The 16,705-nt window shown below is 39.5% G+C and overlaps 1 protein-coding gene and 1 non-coding gene across 6 annotated transcripts in view; both read right to left on the bottom strand.

Moving 5' to 3' along the window:
• The window catches only part of SLC2A2 (solute carrier family 2 member 2), a 32,891-nt gene extending 17,574 nt beyond the window's left edge, over positions 1 to 15,317 (bottom strand). For 2 of the 5 annotated variants that reach the window (XM_036850974.1, XM_036850973.1), the window contains exons 1-3: positions 15,215 to 15,317; positions 7,521 to 7,613; positions 2,841 to 3,103 (exon numbers count right to left, since the gene is read on the bottom strand). In XM_036850974.1, coding sequence (XP_036706869.1) covers positions 2,841 to 3,103; positions 7,521 to 7,613; positions 15,215 to 15,229 — 371 coding nt within the window. In that variant the 5' untranslated portion in view covers positions 15,230 to 15,317. Of the gene's footprint in view, positions 1 to 2,840; positions 3,104 to 7,520; positions 7,614 to 12,057; positions 12,127 to 15,214 lie in introns of those variants that run through there. The other 3 variants (XM_036850977.1, XM_036850976.1, XM_036850978.1) reach the window with 3 other exon arrangements.
• On the bottom strand, positions 777 to 849 carry TRNAG-GCC. Its single transcript has one exon. It is a non-coding gene; the product is annotated as a tRNA-Gly (tRNA).
• Positions 15,318 to 16,705: the final 1,388 nt, after the last annotated feature.

The raw sequence follows: 16,705 nt of genomic DNA on the forward strand, positions 1-16,705 counted from the left end.
TGGAGGGAAACGTCTTAGAGAACTGAGGTAACTTGCTCATTTTCACATAGCTATTAAGTGACAGAGCTGGGATTTGATCTGTGTGAAACCAAAGGTTAATGCTTTATTTTGGTGAGTTCCATTTTTGATACAAAAGGAAGAACATATTCAGAGGCAAGCTGTGTATACCTTCCTTCACTCGTGGTAGTGTGGATTGCCCAGATCATGGTCTCCCCCACCTTAGCCTGGTACTTAAATTTTAAGTAAAATTTGACTTTGAGAACCCAAATCTATAAAATAGTGGCTATAGACATCTATTGACTATTAACACAATTACAAGGAAAGATGTTTTTTAAAGCAGTAACGGAAAAGTACACTTTTATTTACTTTTAACTAGTAGAGCAATGACCCTGGCAATAAGGACTATCATGTTATTTCTCAGTGAATCTCCCTAGAAAAATAGTTTTGTGAGAGAGACTGAACTATTTTGTCTTAATTTTGAAGTTAAAATTATTAGTTTTAGGGCTATTTTCAAGGAGGATCATTTTTCTACTGAGAGTTGGAGGAAGTCTCACTTTAGTTCACAATAAATAATTTGATAAATGGTCATTTGACATTGTTTTGGGGTATGACCATTGTTGATGCTAAATCCTAAGACTGTTTTTTTTTTTTTTTGGCTGCGCTTCATCTTAGTTGCAGCACGCAGGATCTTCGTTGTGGCATGTTTTAGTTGCAGCATGCGGGATCTGTAGTTGAGGCATTCAGGCTCTTAGTTGTGGCATGCATGTGGGATCTAGTTCCCTGACCAGGGATCGAACCCGGACCCTCTGCTTTGGCAGCACAGAGTCTTACCCACTGGACCACCAGGGACGCCCCTAAATCCTAAGACTTGAGAAGACATGCATCCTGATTCCATCACCAGGACACTAATTAAATGTTTTAGAGTAAGTCACTGTATTGTTAGAATCTCGTCTTTAAATGAGGGACAAGGGCTTAAATTTTTTCTTCAGTGATGAGAAGAAGTATAAAACATCAATAGCTGCTAAAAGAGTCGGTCTATCCATATTTAAAAATTTAACTTAGCTTTGCTTAATTTTATTTATTTTAGACATAATTAATCTAGAAAAATTTCCAACTACTGCTTAAACCAACTTGGTGCAAATTGAAATGATTTTTAAATTTTTAAAATAATTAAAGCCAGTTAATGACCTGCATAATTTATGGATACTGATTTAAAGATCAGCTAAACACCAGTAAGTTGATAAAAATTTGAAGAACTGACCATTTTCTTTTATGGTAGAGGAAGTCCCTCTCAAATAAGAGTAAGAATAAAACTTGCATTACCATGCTACCCATTACTTAAGAGAAATTCTTACAGTCTTATTATACGAAAGCTCCAGTACAAGAGGAAGAACTTATCAGAATTTAATAACCAGAGAGGGAAAACTGTAATTTAAAGTAGGAATTTTAGGACTTCCCTGGTGGTCCAGTTGTTAAGACTCTGCACTTCCACTGCAGGGGGTGCGGGTTCGATCCCTGGTCCGGGAAATAAGATTCCTGCATGCCATGTGGCATGGCCAAGAAAAAAAAAAGTAGGGATTTTAATAATTAAATAAGGGACTCCCCTGGTGGTCCAGTGGTAAAGAATCCGCCTTCCAATACAGGGGACGCGCGTTCGATCCCTGGTCAGGGAACTAAGATCCCACATGCTGCAGGGCAACTAAGGCCACGCGCCACAACTACTGAGCTCGCGCGCCTCAACGAGAGAGAGAAAACCCGCACACCACAACTAGAGAGAAACCTGAGCAGACTGTGTGTCATAACAAAAAAGATCCTACATGCCTCAACAAAGATCCTGTGTGCTGCAACTAAGACCCAACGCAGCCAAAAAAAAAAAAAAGTATATATATATATATATATATATATATATATATATATATATATATATGGAAAATAAATAAATACAATAAATAAATATTAAAAAAATAGTTAAATGAATTGTAATCCAGTATTACTACGATAGTTGCCTATATCATTTAGAACTTTAAAGGTTTTTGCATTTTCTAAATTTTCCATATTTGCATGTTTTTATCATGAGAAAAAAAGTGATAAAAGATGGATACAAAGAGCAGAAAATAAATCTAAAGAAATAACCGTTTTATTTTCTGTTTTACTTCCTCTCTATGGGGGTGTGGGGAATCCAAGAGCTTTAGTACATCACATGACTAAATGAAATTTGAGTGTGAAGGAGTTCCACTGATGTTTTTAATCCAAAACACGTAATAGAAACCAAAGTAGAGAAATGGAGACACCACTTGCTTCATCTGTGGTTGGGGCTTTGAGATAAAAGGAGCAGCAGCTAGAAACCCCATACCAAGTATATTGGGCAACTGGGAGCTGGGGATATTGACTGGACCTTAGGACCTGACTGATCCAAATGTCAAATTCTAATCCGAAAATGAAAACCTGAATGTCTGAGGAATGGAGCAATTTGATGAAGCCAACAATCGACTCCCAGGTTAAAAATTCCACGCTTGACTCCCCACTGAGTTCCTGAGTAAACCACTTGTGCAGTGGTTTCTCAATATGTTTTACAAGTTACAAAGTCAGAGAATCAGAGTGATTATCTAGAAATACACACCAAACTCACTTTTGCTGTAAATGCCTCCACTATTAAGCCGATGGTTGCAACAGATTTCTCCATTATTTGGTCCAATACCAACCTAACTCATAGGGTCGTGAGTTGAAAAAACAACTCTGAAACTACTCCACAAAAGGAAAGATGATTTCTTTCTAAACAAATTATGACACCCAAAATACTGAAGTTTCTGTGTTTATGCTTGTTTATGAAATTTGCCTACCTTCCAAGCTGGTCCCCAAGCAACCCACCAAAGAATGAGGCAATCATTCCACCAACTGGAAAGCTGGACACAGACAGGGACCAGAACATGGTGATGAGGCTGGCAGATGCCACAGGCTCTTCCTCAGCCCAAGGGGTTGGTGTTGGGACCCTTAGGAATGGGCTTGTGGGTAGTTCCTCTGTAGTGTTGATAGCATAGCTGTTGATAGCTTTTCGGTCATCAAGCGGAACACCCAAAACATGTCTATAATGGGTTATTATTACCTAAGGAGATAAAATAAAGAAAAATAGCTCCAATATTTCAAACATTCTGTATATTTTTGTTTTTCCTTTAAAATATTTGTTAGGGGGCTTCCCTGGTGGCGCAGTGGTTGGGAGTCCGCCTGCCAATGCAGGGGACACGGGTTCGAGCCCTGGTCTGGGAAGATCCCACATGCCGCGGAGCAACTGGGCCCGTGAGCCACAATTACTGAGCCTGCGCGTCTGGAGCCTGTGCTCTGCAACAAGAGAGGCCGCGATAGTGAGAGGCCCGCGCACCGCGATGAAGAGTGGCCCCCGCTCGCCGCAACTGGAGAAAGCCCTCGCATAGAAACGAAGACCCAACACAGCCAAAAATAAATAAATAAATAAATTTATAAAATAAAGGGAGGGTTAAGGAATAAAAAAAAAAAAAAAATATTTGTTAGGTGTTTAAACAGGATTATCTCAATTATGTGTGTTACACACATACTAACGCGTATAGTTGTTTCAGTTGACCGTATCCTATGAAACAGAGGTCACAAATTCCAGTGCCAACAGGAACCAGACAGGAACAAACAAGTGAAGGAGGCAAGAAGGATCTTGATGACTAGAGGACTGAAATACTGTCTGTAATTTTGAGAATGTAATAGTGAGTTGGCAGAATTTATTTGTCCCATCTGAAGGAGGAAGTTGCAATGTGAGACTAGTGTTGCATGACCTTTAATTTTTTTTTTAACATCTTTATTGGAGTAAAATTGCTTTACAATGTTGTGTTAGTTTCTGCTGTATAACAAAGTGAATCAGCTATACATATACATATATCCCCATATCTCCTCCCTCTTGCATCTCCCTCCCACCCTCCCTATCCCACCCCTCTAGGTGGTCACAAAGCACAGAACTGATCTCCCTGTGCTAAGCAGCTGCTTCCCACTAGCTATCTATTTTACATTTGGTAGTGAATATATGTCCATGCCACTCTCTCACTTCGTCCCAGCTTACCCTTCCCACTCCCCATGTCCTCAGGTCCATTCTCTACGTCTGAGTCTTTATTCCTGTCTTGCCCCTAGGTTCATCAGAACCATTTTTTTTTTTTAGATTCCATATATATGTGTTACCATATGGTATTTGTTTTTCTCTTTCTGACTTACTTCACTCTGTATGACAGACTCTAGGTCCATCCAGCTCACTACAAATAACTCAATTTTGTTTCTTTTTATGACTGAGTAATATTCCGTTGTATATATATGTGCCACACCTTCTTTATCCATTTATCTGTTGATGGACACTTAGGTTGCTTCCATGACCTGGCTATTGTAAATAGTGCTGCAGTGAACATTGTGGTACATGTATATTTTTGAATTATGGTTTTCTCAGGGTATATGCCCAGTAGTGGGATTGCTGGGTCATATGGTAGTTCTATTTTTAGTTTTTTAAGGAACCTCCATACTGTTCTCCATAGTGGCTGTATCAGTTTACATTCCCACCAACAGTGCAAGAGGGTTCCCTTTCTCCACACCCTCTCCAGCATTTATTGTTTGTAGATTTTTTGATGATGGCCATTCTCACTGGTGTGAGGTGATACCTCATTGTAGTTTTGATTTGCATTTCTCTAATGATTAGTGATGTTGAGCATCCTTTCATGTATTTGTTGGCAATCTGTATATCTTCTTTGGAGAAATGTCTATTTCTTTAATTTTTAAAGAGAAGCCAGAAATCTGGATTTTTATGTAAAATTCTTCAAGTTTTAAAGGTTGGCAACTATCCAAATTGAAAATATCCTGAAGTTTGAAAAGATATATTTTCACTCCACTGTTACCCCTGCATAGCAGGATTTAAATTGGCTTCTGTAAATATTTTAATAGAAACATAAAAGTAGGAATAAGAATAAAGATTGGGAAAGATGAGGCCAAAAATAAAGTTGATATACAAATTCAAACACTAGGTGCTGTATCCTTGCTTTAGGTGAGCTCTAAATTTATTAATAAGCTTCCTAGCAGCCAGTGAAAAGAGAGGAAAACAGTCATATATACTGGTGAATTCTGAAGATCAAAAACAACTCAGTAGTACCTGAGAAGGTGTTGAGACCTGAAGGAAGTTTCTTGTATGGGTCCTCACAGAGTTCAGTATGTAACAGAATAAACAACGTTCAAAACTAGATTTCACAGTGCCATATTTTATAATGTGTTTCAGTAGAGGTAAAGATCAAACAAAAGTATAATCGAGTAAAGGCACATCCTTCAGGCTCTCTTCCTTCTGTGTCATTCCTCTTGATGATTTGGTCACTATTCAGCAGCAATGAGCTGGGAGGACCTCTGACAAGGACCTGGAATGCAGCTGCCCTAGGTTGCCAGTCCTGGGCAAAGTCCTATGTGGTAAAATCAGCTGATGAGGGAAAGAATGATATCCTCTTACAATAAAAGAGGTCTGATCCAGACATTTACCTCATGGAAGGCCACTCTATATGGATAATATACACAGAAGAAAGGCTGAAAAGAAATATCCCAAATGTTCTCAGCAGTTTGCTCTACATGAAAAATCATGAATTTTTTTCTTCTAAAGCTTTCTGCAACAGGCATGCATAGTTTTCATACTCGTAAAAAAAGTGTGACTTTAAAATACCCTAAAATAATTCCAAATGTCATTCTGCTAATAAAAACAAATGGGCCTGAATGACTCTTCTTACTTAATAGTGTTTAAGCAGATCTTTCCATACAGAAGGAAGGGGTTATAGAGAGGGCACTAAGCCGGATGTGGATGGGGGATCTCTGTGTTTAGGTCTGGCTCTAGGACTTGGATTGGAGGAGGGGAAACCTTAGATTAATTTTCCCTCCGAGATTGAAGAGGATGCTTTAAACAAGGATTTGAAAAGTTCTCCCACAAGAAGAGAAAAGGTTCTACCAATTCCAAATTTCAAGAATCCTGTTAAATTAGCATGTGCTGTTATCACCCACAGAAAAAATAATATGGCCCCCAGAGTTATTCCCTAAGTCTCTCAGCCTTGGCAAGGGCTGCCACACTCATGATGCTATGTGGTACCTAACCAGGGCACATCTTTTAGCTCAAGGAGCAACCCTTTTCAGCAGATGGACTGTGGCAAGTACACACTTCACACGTTCACACCCTGCAGTCTGTTACATTTTCCTTGGAGTCCAGTGTCGTAAGAGAAGCAGATGAAATATGATGGATTCATAGAAGGCACCGAACAAATGCTTGTACCATCACCTTATGCCACCCCTTCCCCTAGCTTCTCTTCTCTCTCTCTCTGTCTCTTTCTCTCTCTCTTCTTCATTCACTAAACACTTTATTGTTTACATCAATCATTATGCTTGGCACTGGTGCCAGGAAGAAGAATAAGACATCAATCCCACCCTAAATGACCTGACAGTCTGATTCAGAGCAGAGGGGACGAAGTCCTGGTTTCCCCACTTACAGGCTGTGGGATCTGAGAAAAATGACATCCTTCTCCTGTCTATTCACTGGAAACCAGAGTAGGGATGCACAAAGTAAATGAGAAAAATGATAGAAATTATTCAATATTTTTAAAAAATACCCATTCAAATAGTCAACATGGAGAAAACCCAAACTTTGTTGGCCTTCTTGACTATTATTTAAAAGTTTTGTATTATTTTACTTTGGGTCACCTATGGGAGACAGGAGTAGGGGGAGGGACTAGAATCTTGTTAGTGTTAGGGCTCCTAAGTGTTTTGTTTGCTTGTTTGTCTTTTTTTTTCTTGTGATGAGAACTCAGGATTTACTGTCTCAAAAACTTTCATATATAACATACAGCAGTGTTAATTATATTTATCATGTTGTACGTTACATCCCTAGTACTTATTTATCCTATACCTGGAAGTTTGTACCTTTGACCTCCTTCATCCAATTCCATCCCCTCCCCTGCCTACCCCCCACCCCCGCAGGGTTCCAAAATGTTTTGATCTGGACAAGAAATGGGCATAATAAGGTTGTTGGGCGAGTCAAATGGGGGAGAGCATATGTTAGTGCCTGACGCACAGTGAGTTGGTGCTCAGTACATGTTTGTGCACTGAAACAACCCTATCCTTCCATTGTTTCCTCTTATTCCCTGGCATTTCCATCTGTGCGTCTGGGAGCTCTGAATGCATGCTTCAATCAGCTCTTAAGTTTTTTTAAAAAAAATCCTTAGGCATGTGGTATTCTAGCTGGAGTTTTCTGTGAGCTCAGCGAATAGCTGAATCAGAGATCAAGGATTATTTATTACTCTTTCTTTTTCTGTGAGGGTTTTAAAGTGAGGAGTCAAGGCCAAGTTATCAGCCTTGGAACCATGCCTGTGGAACCTGACAGAAGACCAGGATTATCCCGTGTTCCCCACGTGGACACACCTTATCTCTCTGCATGCGGAGCAGATACCTTTCTGTCACTGTTAGAAATTGCCAAAAAGAGAACTTGTGCATGTTTCACTTGCCTGTTGAGGTGCATTGATCACGCCAATGTCATATCCAAACTGGAAGGAACCCAGCACGGCAGTGAAGACAGTAAAAACCAAGGTCCTGGTGACCTGTGGGGAACGAAACACAGGGCTGGGAAACACCAGGCAATTCCAGTTACCATCATCCCATCACTCTGCAGCTTGGACTTCTGACAGGCTCCACTGGCTGTTTCGTGCCCCTTGATACTCATTCACTGTGTGCCCTATGCTCCTGGCAGGGCTCATTCATATGGGACTGTGGGGTCACCTTTCATTTCCCCTACACTGCTAAAGCAGCAAAAATCTGGGACAGCTTCGTCCAGGGGAGGAACCGGACATACTTTCCCATATATATATGTGTATATATTCTTTTAAGCTTCAAAATCAGGACTGTGAACTAGAATTGCTGCTGACTAAAGGCCACTGCCAAGATAAAAACAGTTTTAAAATAAAATTTTAAAAATCATTGAAAAGTCAAATAAGACACCAGTAACAAAGAGATAGGGAGCTCTGCTGGACATTGCCATGACACAGAAACACCTCAAAACTCATCTAAGAGGCATCACAATCCACATCAACATCTAGGTAAAATAGCTTTCAGGATCTGCAACTTGTTGAACCTAGAGTTGTGAATTAAGGGATATTATTTTCTCCCCAGCTTCATGCAGCTACAAAAAACTGTAGAAAGTGGCAGAGCATCCATCCCTTTCAACTTATAATTACATGTCTAACCATCTTAGAGAAATCATATCATGCATACAGAGTCACGTATAAGGATATTTGACGCAGCATTTTTGTGCATGTTATAGCAAGAATTGTGGAAAGAATCTAAATGTCATTCAGTGGAACGGCCAAATAGATTCAAATACATCATGATACATAAAACACATTATGCTGCAGTTAGAATAATGTGATTGTTATATACTGACTTTTTAAGTGACAAAGGAAATTGTGAAATCTCATTATTTTTTTAAAAAGACTTAAACCTAAGTGTTATTTGATTTGTGTGTGTTTTATGTAATTCATAGAATATTTTCTTGAAGAACAAACAACAAAAGGATGACCTTTGAGGAGGAATGTGAGACTGGAGAGGTGGGGTAAAAGAGTATTTTTCTTTTATTTATATTATTATACATTTTATAAGGAAAATATTTCATGTAAAATTATGTAATTTGAAATTTTAAAGTAAATGACATGAGATATAGCAGGAACTTTGTTGAATGAATGAATGAGTCATATCAACACAGCGTTTAGTTCCCACTCTGATACCTAGTGGGTATGTGACCCAAGCCACTTTTCCTATATAATCTTCAGTTTTTCTCTAAATTGGCAAATAATTATAAATCCCCCTACTCCAGCATGAAGAATAGCTAATTAACCAGACCTCCGTATTCCCCAATTAAGCTGGAGATCAGAAGTTTCACAGTGTCATCATCAGCAAAGTATTATCACAGTACCACCCTGAGAGCCCTTGAAGTTACTGTCTAGTGGTCCTAAAACCAGACTTTACTTGAAGAGCTTATTACATGTGTAGCTTCCTGGGGCTCACCTCAGATCTACTAGCGGATTGGAATCTCTGGGGTGAGGATTGGGAATCTGTATGTTCTCTCTCTTTCTACTAATTCAGAATTAATTGCAGGTGGCAACTATATAGACTTTCCCTCCCAGTAACTTTGTTCCCTGAAAGACAAGACATCAAAGCTGACCCAAATTATATGCTAATATGATATATATATATATCTCCAAAGAACCATATAATATCATATAACTATGAAGCATATATATAATATCTTATATATCATATAATTATATAATTCACATTTGTATTTATTAGATATAAATCATATATACATATATAGTTATTTATTAATAATAGTAAAATAATTATAAATAAAATATATGTAAAAAGTGCACATGTGCGAGTGCTTGCACACACAAATACACACACACGGTATGGTTATGGTGTGTGGGATTACCAGAGACTTTGAATTATCCTCTAAAATGGAACTGGAGACATCTAAAATGCAGTGGCTCAGGCAGCCAAAGCTAAGATGAGGTTCCATTCACTTGGTTGGTGATTTCTCCTTAAATCCTTTTTCCCTTTAAGCTGTTTCCAAGGACAGAGAATTTCACCCCATTTACAGATAGCATCATTAGTAATAAGGGGACCAAGAAGTGCCTTAAGCAGGCTTTAACCCCCTTCTTGATAATCTCCATTACTACAATCTGGACAATCTGATGTTAGGTGCAATGCAAACACAGCTTCAATGCCTAATACTGAATATTTTGCCTACTGCATGCCATTCACGGCGGTATGTGTATTATGTCATTTACCTGTAATAGTTTTCTCTTGTTGCTATTACAAATAACCAAACAAAGCAGTGGCTTAAATAACACAAATTTATTATTTTACAGTTTTTGTAGATGAGAAGGTCTGACACTAGTCTCATCAGACTAAAATTTAGGTGTTGGCAAGCTGTGTTCCTTTCTGGAGGATGTAGGGGAAAATTTGGGTTGATGATAGAATTTAGTTCCTTGAGGTTGAAGGACCAATGTCTGTGCTAGCTGTAACGCAAGGGCCATTCCCAGCTCTGGAGGCCAGAGCATTCCTTGATTAGTCATGCCCTTCCTCCATCTTCATAGCCAGAATCTCCCTATCTCAAGGTCCATAACGGTAATGGCATTTGTAAAGCCCTTTTTACTACGTGAGGTAACATATTCACAGGTTCTGGGGACAAGGTTGTGGACATCTTTTGAGGACCATTATTCTGCCAACCACACTCCTCATGACAGTACCATTAGTATCCCTATTTTATAGATAACTAGACTAGTTAAAGTCTTACAGCCAGTAACTTGTATTGCTAGAATAATGATTTGGATCCAGAACTTACGCTTTTAATTACTTGGTTATTTTGCATTTCTCATTGATCAGAAACAAACATTCACAAGCCAAACAGGTCTGAAACTCTAGGATCCTCATCTTTCTAAATTGAAAAAAAAAAACTAAGCGTGCGCATATTTATAGGATTTGCCGATTGTGATGCTGAAGCAAATCACCAAACACCGACCAGTTCCAAGCGCATTTTCCATTTTCCCACCACTCACCACACAAATCCCCTCCTTCCTCACACACCCATAAAAAACTTCTGTGAGGTTGCTGATGAAAATCAAAAAGGGCTACTCAACTGCTCATCTGTAGCTCAGCTGAAGAAGAACCTCAGGTCCTACCCAACACCAAGCCCAGGGCTACGATATACTTGCCCAGTTTCATCCCTGCATCTCCTTTTCTTCCGTGGCAGTCTCCCAGCACTTGTTGTCTTAGTGACTGCCCCTCCCACTCCATCCCTGGGCTTCTGCTCTCCGCTGGCTCTCTCTTCCTGTCCCCACCGGACAAGCATTTGGTTCCTTTCTTCTTATTTTGAGCCCAACTGGTGAGCAATGGTGAGCAGCGGTGCTACAGAAATGGAAGTTGGGGATGAAGGTAGTGGCTGCAGCGGATCTGGTCCCCTATAATCTCCATCAGCCTTCCTCTTCCACTCCAAATGACAGTCTCAGTCACAACAGTGTTAGCTGTTCCTTCATTGCTTTGACAAAAATGTAGGCTAATTTTCAAACGTAGAAGATCTCTGGAACTCCTGTCCCATTACCTTCCAATCAAATTGTTCTAAGTCATTACTATCGAAATATTGGAGCTGCCCCCAAGATCACTTTCTCACATTAGAGGGATAACAAAAAAGCCACTGTGGGGGAGATAAGAGAGGTTTTAAACATTTAGAAATCTTAGGGTGTTCTTGAAGTCTTTGTCCTCTGGTCTTCCTGGCTTCTTTTTCAGTGTTGGCTCTGGTACTGCCACCCATGGCCTGCAGTTCCCCACTTTAACTCCTTGAGATAGAAATTTCATCCAAAAAATTGTATGAGTAATTAAATTGGTAATTAATTTAAGGTAATTAATTGAGTAATTAAAGTAGCAATCAAAAAAAAAAAAGAAAAAAAAGAAATTTCGGGGCTTCCCTGGTGGTGCAGTGGGTGAGAGTCTGCCTGCCAATGCAGGGGACACGGGTTCGAGCCCTGGTCTGGGAAGATCCCACATGCCGCGGAGCAACTAGGCCCGTGAGCCACAACTACTGAGCCTGCGCGTCTGGAGCCTGTGCTCCGCAATAAGAGAGGCCGCGACAGTGAAAGGCCCGTGCACCGCGATGAAGAGTGGCCCCCACTCGCCGCAACTGGAGAAAGCCCTCGCACAGAAACGAAGACCCAACACAGCCAAAAATAAATAAATTGATTAATTTTTAAAAAAAAGAAATTTCATCCAAAAAATTGTATGAGTAATTAAATTGGTAATTAATTTAAGGTAATTAATTGAGCCATTAAAGTAGCAATCAAAAAAAAAGAAATTTCATCCAGTTGGTCAGATAAGGAGCAATCTCATTTATTTTAAGCGGGCCACTTGGATTCCCAACCAAAGTGATTATACCAAATATCAAAGTCTCTGGAACTGTTTGATTGCATTTTCTTTTTTGTTTTTGTTTTGTACCTCTTATTTTCAGGTTTGATTTCCCTCTCTGAACTCCATTTTGAACTGGCTCTTCACTTCCCATCATTTCTTTTTCCATTGTGAAATAAAAAGAGATAACATTTGTAGTTAACCTTCTTTGTGGTTAGACTTGGTCAGAGAAAGTTTTGTTTATGAGAGGGAAAATTTCTGAAAACTACTAAACAACTTAGTTTGAATTGGCCCATTAACCTCCATTCATTCAATCTAATATCCAAGAGGTTGACTCAAGGATAGGTACATAGGAGCCAGTGAAAACGGTGAGAACTTAGAGAGGAACTTACTCTTGTCCAGGCTCTGTGTTCTAAATGGTTTGCCTGCTCTCTCAACAACCTTGTAAGTGGAAATTATTATACCATTTTACATATGGGAAAAGGTAATGATATGGAAAGGGTAATGAACTCATCTAAAGGCCATATATCCACCAAGTGGCAGAAGATATTCAAGCCTTTTCTCTCAACTTCTTCATAGGCAACAGGGTATTAAGCATGCACTTTTAGAAAGACTGTCTTAATTTGGAGCTTAATAATTTTAGGTTAAAGAAACTATGTTCTATATCCAATTAAAAATATGCTGCTGGATAAATGTCGAAGAGTAGAATGGGCAAGTGGCTGAACCTTAACATAAAACAAATGTGGTGTTTATTTTGTGGCTTAGAAATCAGATGGAGTCTATTAGGAAAAACAAATAGGCTTGGGAGTCAGAAAACCTGGAAGAGTCCCAGCTAGGCCCTTAACATCCCCAAATCTCAGTTTCTTTACCCTGAAAATGGGTATAATAATAGTTAATGCATAGAATTGTTATAAAGGCGGAATAAGATACACACTGTGGTCTTCCGATAAATAGTGAAAGGGCTAAAAAAACAACTGATCTTTAATCACATCATTATCATCACATTTATCACTCTTGCCAAACAACCACCTGTCAAATTTTTAGACATCACCAATAATCTTCACAACACTACTGCAAAGTACATGAAATTATCCCCATTTTACAGGTGAGGAAACCAGGGCTCAGAGATTAAGTGGTATGCCCAACACACATAGCTGATGAATAACAGATACTCTTGTATTGGAAACCAGAGCTCATCTTACACTCCCACTGCCAAACAAAAAGGCAGATTTTCAGCATCTATTGATTGACTAGGTAGGGAGCAGAGCTTGCACTCTTTCCTCTACAAAATACTATGTACACCAACCCAAAGGCGATCTTGCACCCTACTTTGGAAAAGTCCAGGAGCTTCTCAAGCCATAGAATTTTCAAGCTGAAAGGGACCTTTGAGAGCAATGGATTCTAGGCTAATCTCTTCCTTTTTCAGTTGAAGAATCTGAGTCCAAGTCTTTTGAATTATACAGTGCATTACTGGGTATATCCAGAGTGAGAACCCAGGTCTCCTAACCCTCAGTCTCATGCTTAGTTCACTTCTTTCAAAGTCTGGGTGGTTTTACAAAGCTATAACATTGTGCTTTACATCAGTTCTCATTCTTTCTGGGTTCCCTTTTTAGGCAATACCTTAATTCTCAAGAGAAGTACTACAACACAATTTCTAAAGGCCCCTAAGGGAATTTAATGATAGTTCTATATGAAACTTGATCATAGGCTATGTGCCAGGCACCGTGGTTAAGCACCTTTCTTTTTGCAGTATCTACCAAACTTCAGCTGTTTGAACACTACCTTCATAATTTTTGCCAAATCTACATACCATCTGTATAGTTATTAACTTAATATTTGTCTTTATACTGTTTTTAAAGTTTTAACTACTTTAGCTGTATCCTGGGCTGTTATAGGAAATCATGAAATCCTAGTTATTCCTTAAATACACATTATATAAATACATAACTGTTGACATTAAAATGTTTGTCATCTGAGTTTCTCTAATATTATCTCATTTAATTACTCCCATACAGTAGAGAACTATTATAATCCCTGTATAGCCCATACTATATCCTTATGTTATATCCCAGTGTGTCCTTAATTTGTTGCAATAGAGAAAAGCACTTGAGAAAATCACACAGACTAGTCAGAAAACAGAGAAAATATCCTTAAAATCTCAATTAGTGGATAGGCCAGTTAAATAACTTAACCCCAGTATCACAACAGGTAAGTAGTATCAGCACACTCCAAATCCAGGCCCCTGACTACAAAGCCTGTGCACCTAGCCTTTCACTTACTGACATGAAAGATGGCTCAGCAGAGTAAGTTACACCAGATCAGAACTTAGAGGTCCTACTCTAACACGCATGTACCTACTTGTATGATTGTGTGCAGAGGTGGGTGCATTTGGTTGGGGGATACTTAGAAAACAGCAACAGCACTATACCCTTTTTATTTTCAAGTTTTTATTTTGAAAAGTATATCTACAGAGAAGTTGAAAGAGTAGTGCAGTGAATACTCCATAACCTTCACCTGTGTTCACCAATGGTTAACCTTTACCACATTTGTTTAACTCTCCGTGTGTGTGTGTGTGTGTGTGTGTGTGTGTGTGTGTGTGTGTGTGTGTTGTTTTGGCTGAATCATTTGAAAATAAGCAGCAGATACTTGTGTCACTTCACTCCTAAATACTTCAGCATATACTCACTAAGAACATTCTCCTACATAATTACAATACCATTATCATATCCAAGAATGTAATAGTTATAAAACATTATCTAATATACCATTTTCAAAATTTCTCAGTATCCCCATATTGTCCCTTAGAGCTGTTTTCTTCTTCCTTCCACCATCTAAGATCACGTGTTGCATTTGGTCATCAGTTCTTCTTAGTCTCCTTTAATCTAGAACAGGCCTTCTACCCCTTGTTTTTCAAATATTGATATTTTTGAAGATTTCAGATCAGTTTCACGATTAGTTAGATTTGGGTTAATATGCCTTTTTTTGCACATTCCTTCCGTACTATGGTTATGTAGTACCACTCGAGAAAACATTACACAGACTAGTCAGAAAAGAGAGCAAGTACACTTAAAATCCCAATTACTGAATAAAAACTATGATTATTTTAGCAGCCAAACTATCAATCGGCCAAGAGAAGTAGCTTTGATCTGTGATAGCTACACCCAACATCCCCCAAATCCTCAATATGCTCACTGACTTCAACAGATTTCCCTATTCATGTCCTCAAATGGACATAATACGACTGTACCTTATCTTCTGTCATTTTGTGGGTTGTCCTCCTCCTGATTCCAGGTCCTGTGGTGAGTGTGGCAGATGCAGTGGCTGGTCCCTGACTGTCCTCCTCCAGCTTTCTGAGACTAGTTATACATTAGAGTAGGAGGAGCAAGGCAAAGAAGGCATGAGGCCAAGTCTAATCTTGGGCAGAGGGTGAATATTGATGAGAATCCAATCAATAAATGCTTTGCCTCTGTGACTTGTGGCTTCAATGCCTTTGTTCCACCAGGAAAGAAAATGGGAGCAGGTCCCTTAGGCGTAAGTTAGAAACCAGGGGCGGTCATGTTTTAAGGCACATTCTAAATGGGGCAGTAACCAGGGGCAGGTGAAAAAAGAAATCTTTGGGGTCTTTTGTCGAAAATGAGAGAAGCTGGGCTGCCACGCTATGCTGTGGGGAAAAGAAAGACAGGTGCGTGGGAGGCACATGCACTGCCCTGCAGAGAAACAGTACTGTGGTACTTGCGTTTCAGAGCTGGACTGTGTGGCCAGAGGTCACTGTAGGCTTGAGTGGTGACCTGAATGCGTTTGGAGAGTCAGGAACTTGGGTTTGAATCTCACCATTTTACTGGTGTTGTGACCTTAAACAAGTGGCTCATTGTGACTTTTCTGTGCCTTAGTTTTTTCACCTGATAGAATGAAAATAACAGACTATACACTTTGTTTATTGGTTGGGTTAAATGTGGTAATATATGAAAGTGTTTAGCACGGTGAATAATAGGTGCTCAGCAAATGTTGGTTGCTCTTGTTTTTGCTGTTATAGTTACTGGTTCGGTGTATGTCAAGAGGCACCTGAAGGAGGCAGTAGTGGAGCTCTCAAATAACTCTCCCAGGGCTTGGGCTTGTGCCCGTCTGCACATCCTCTACCATGTCCAGTCGGGGTGGGTGGGCAGGTGACATCAAAATTGGCTGAGCTTGAACTGTGCCTGGCAAACCGTGTTACTGGTGTCCAGCAGAGAAGATGTAACGAACAGCCCCATAAATGAGGGGTGTTATGAAGAAACAGAGAATGAGGAGGTAAAGGAGACTCAGATTTCATTTGTCTTTTATTTCCCCACTCTTTTCATTTGTATCACTTCTGCAAGGTAATGCAAGTGAGTATCATTCAATTCAAATCACAAACTTTTATTGAGCCCAGCACAGTCCCAGGCTCTGAGATGCATGATATAAACACGACACTTTGGAGCTCAAAATGCATAAGGAGAGAGAAACGTAACCATAAACAGCAATACAGTAATTTCTTAGTGGAAAGGCATGAATGAATATTACTAACAAAGATGGTTAATCTTTACTGAGTTCTTGTTTAGTGCCAGGTGCTGCTCTCAGCGCTTTACATGGATTAACCCATTGAATCATAACATAAGGCAGTCTCCCTTGCAGACTCCAGCTTTGGGGAGCAGTTTTGCAATCAGAATTTAAAGACCCCCAGGTAGCCGCGCTGCCGTCAGTGCGTAGCCGGCTCCTGGCT

Source organism: Balaenoptera musculus, chromosome 4 (genome assembly GCF_009873245.2).
Source record: "Balaenoptera musculus isolate JJ_BM4_2016_0621 chromosome 4, mBalMus1.pri.v3, whole genome shotgun sequence".
NCBI classification, from domain to species: Eukaryota; Metazoa; Chordata; class Mammalia; order Artiodactyla; family Balaenopteridae; genus Balaenoptera; species Balaenoptera musculus.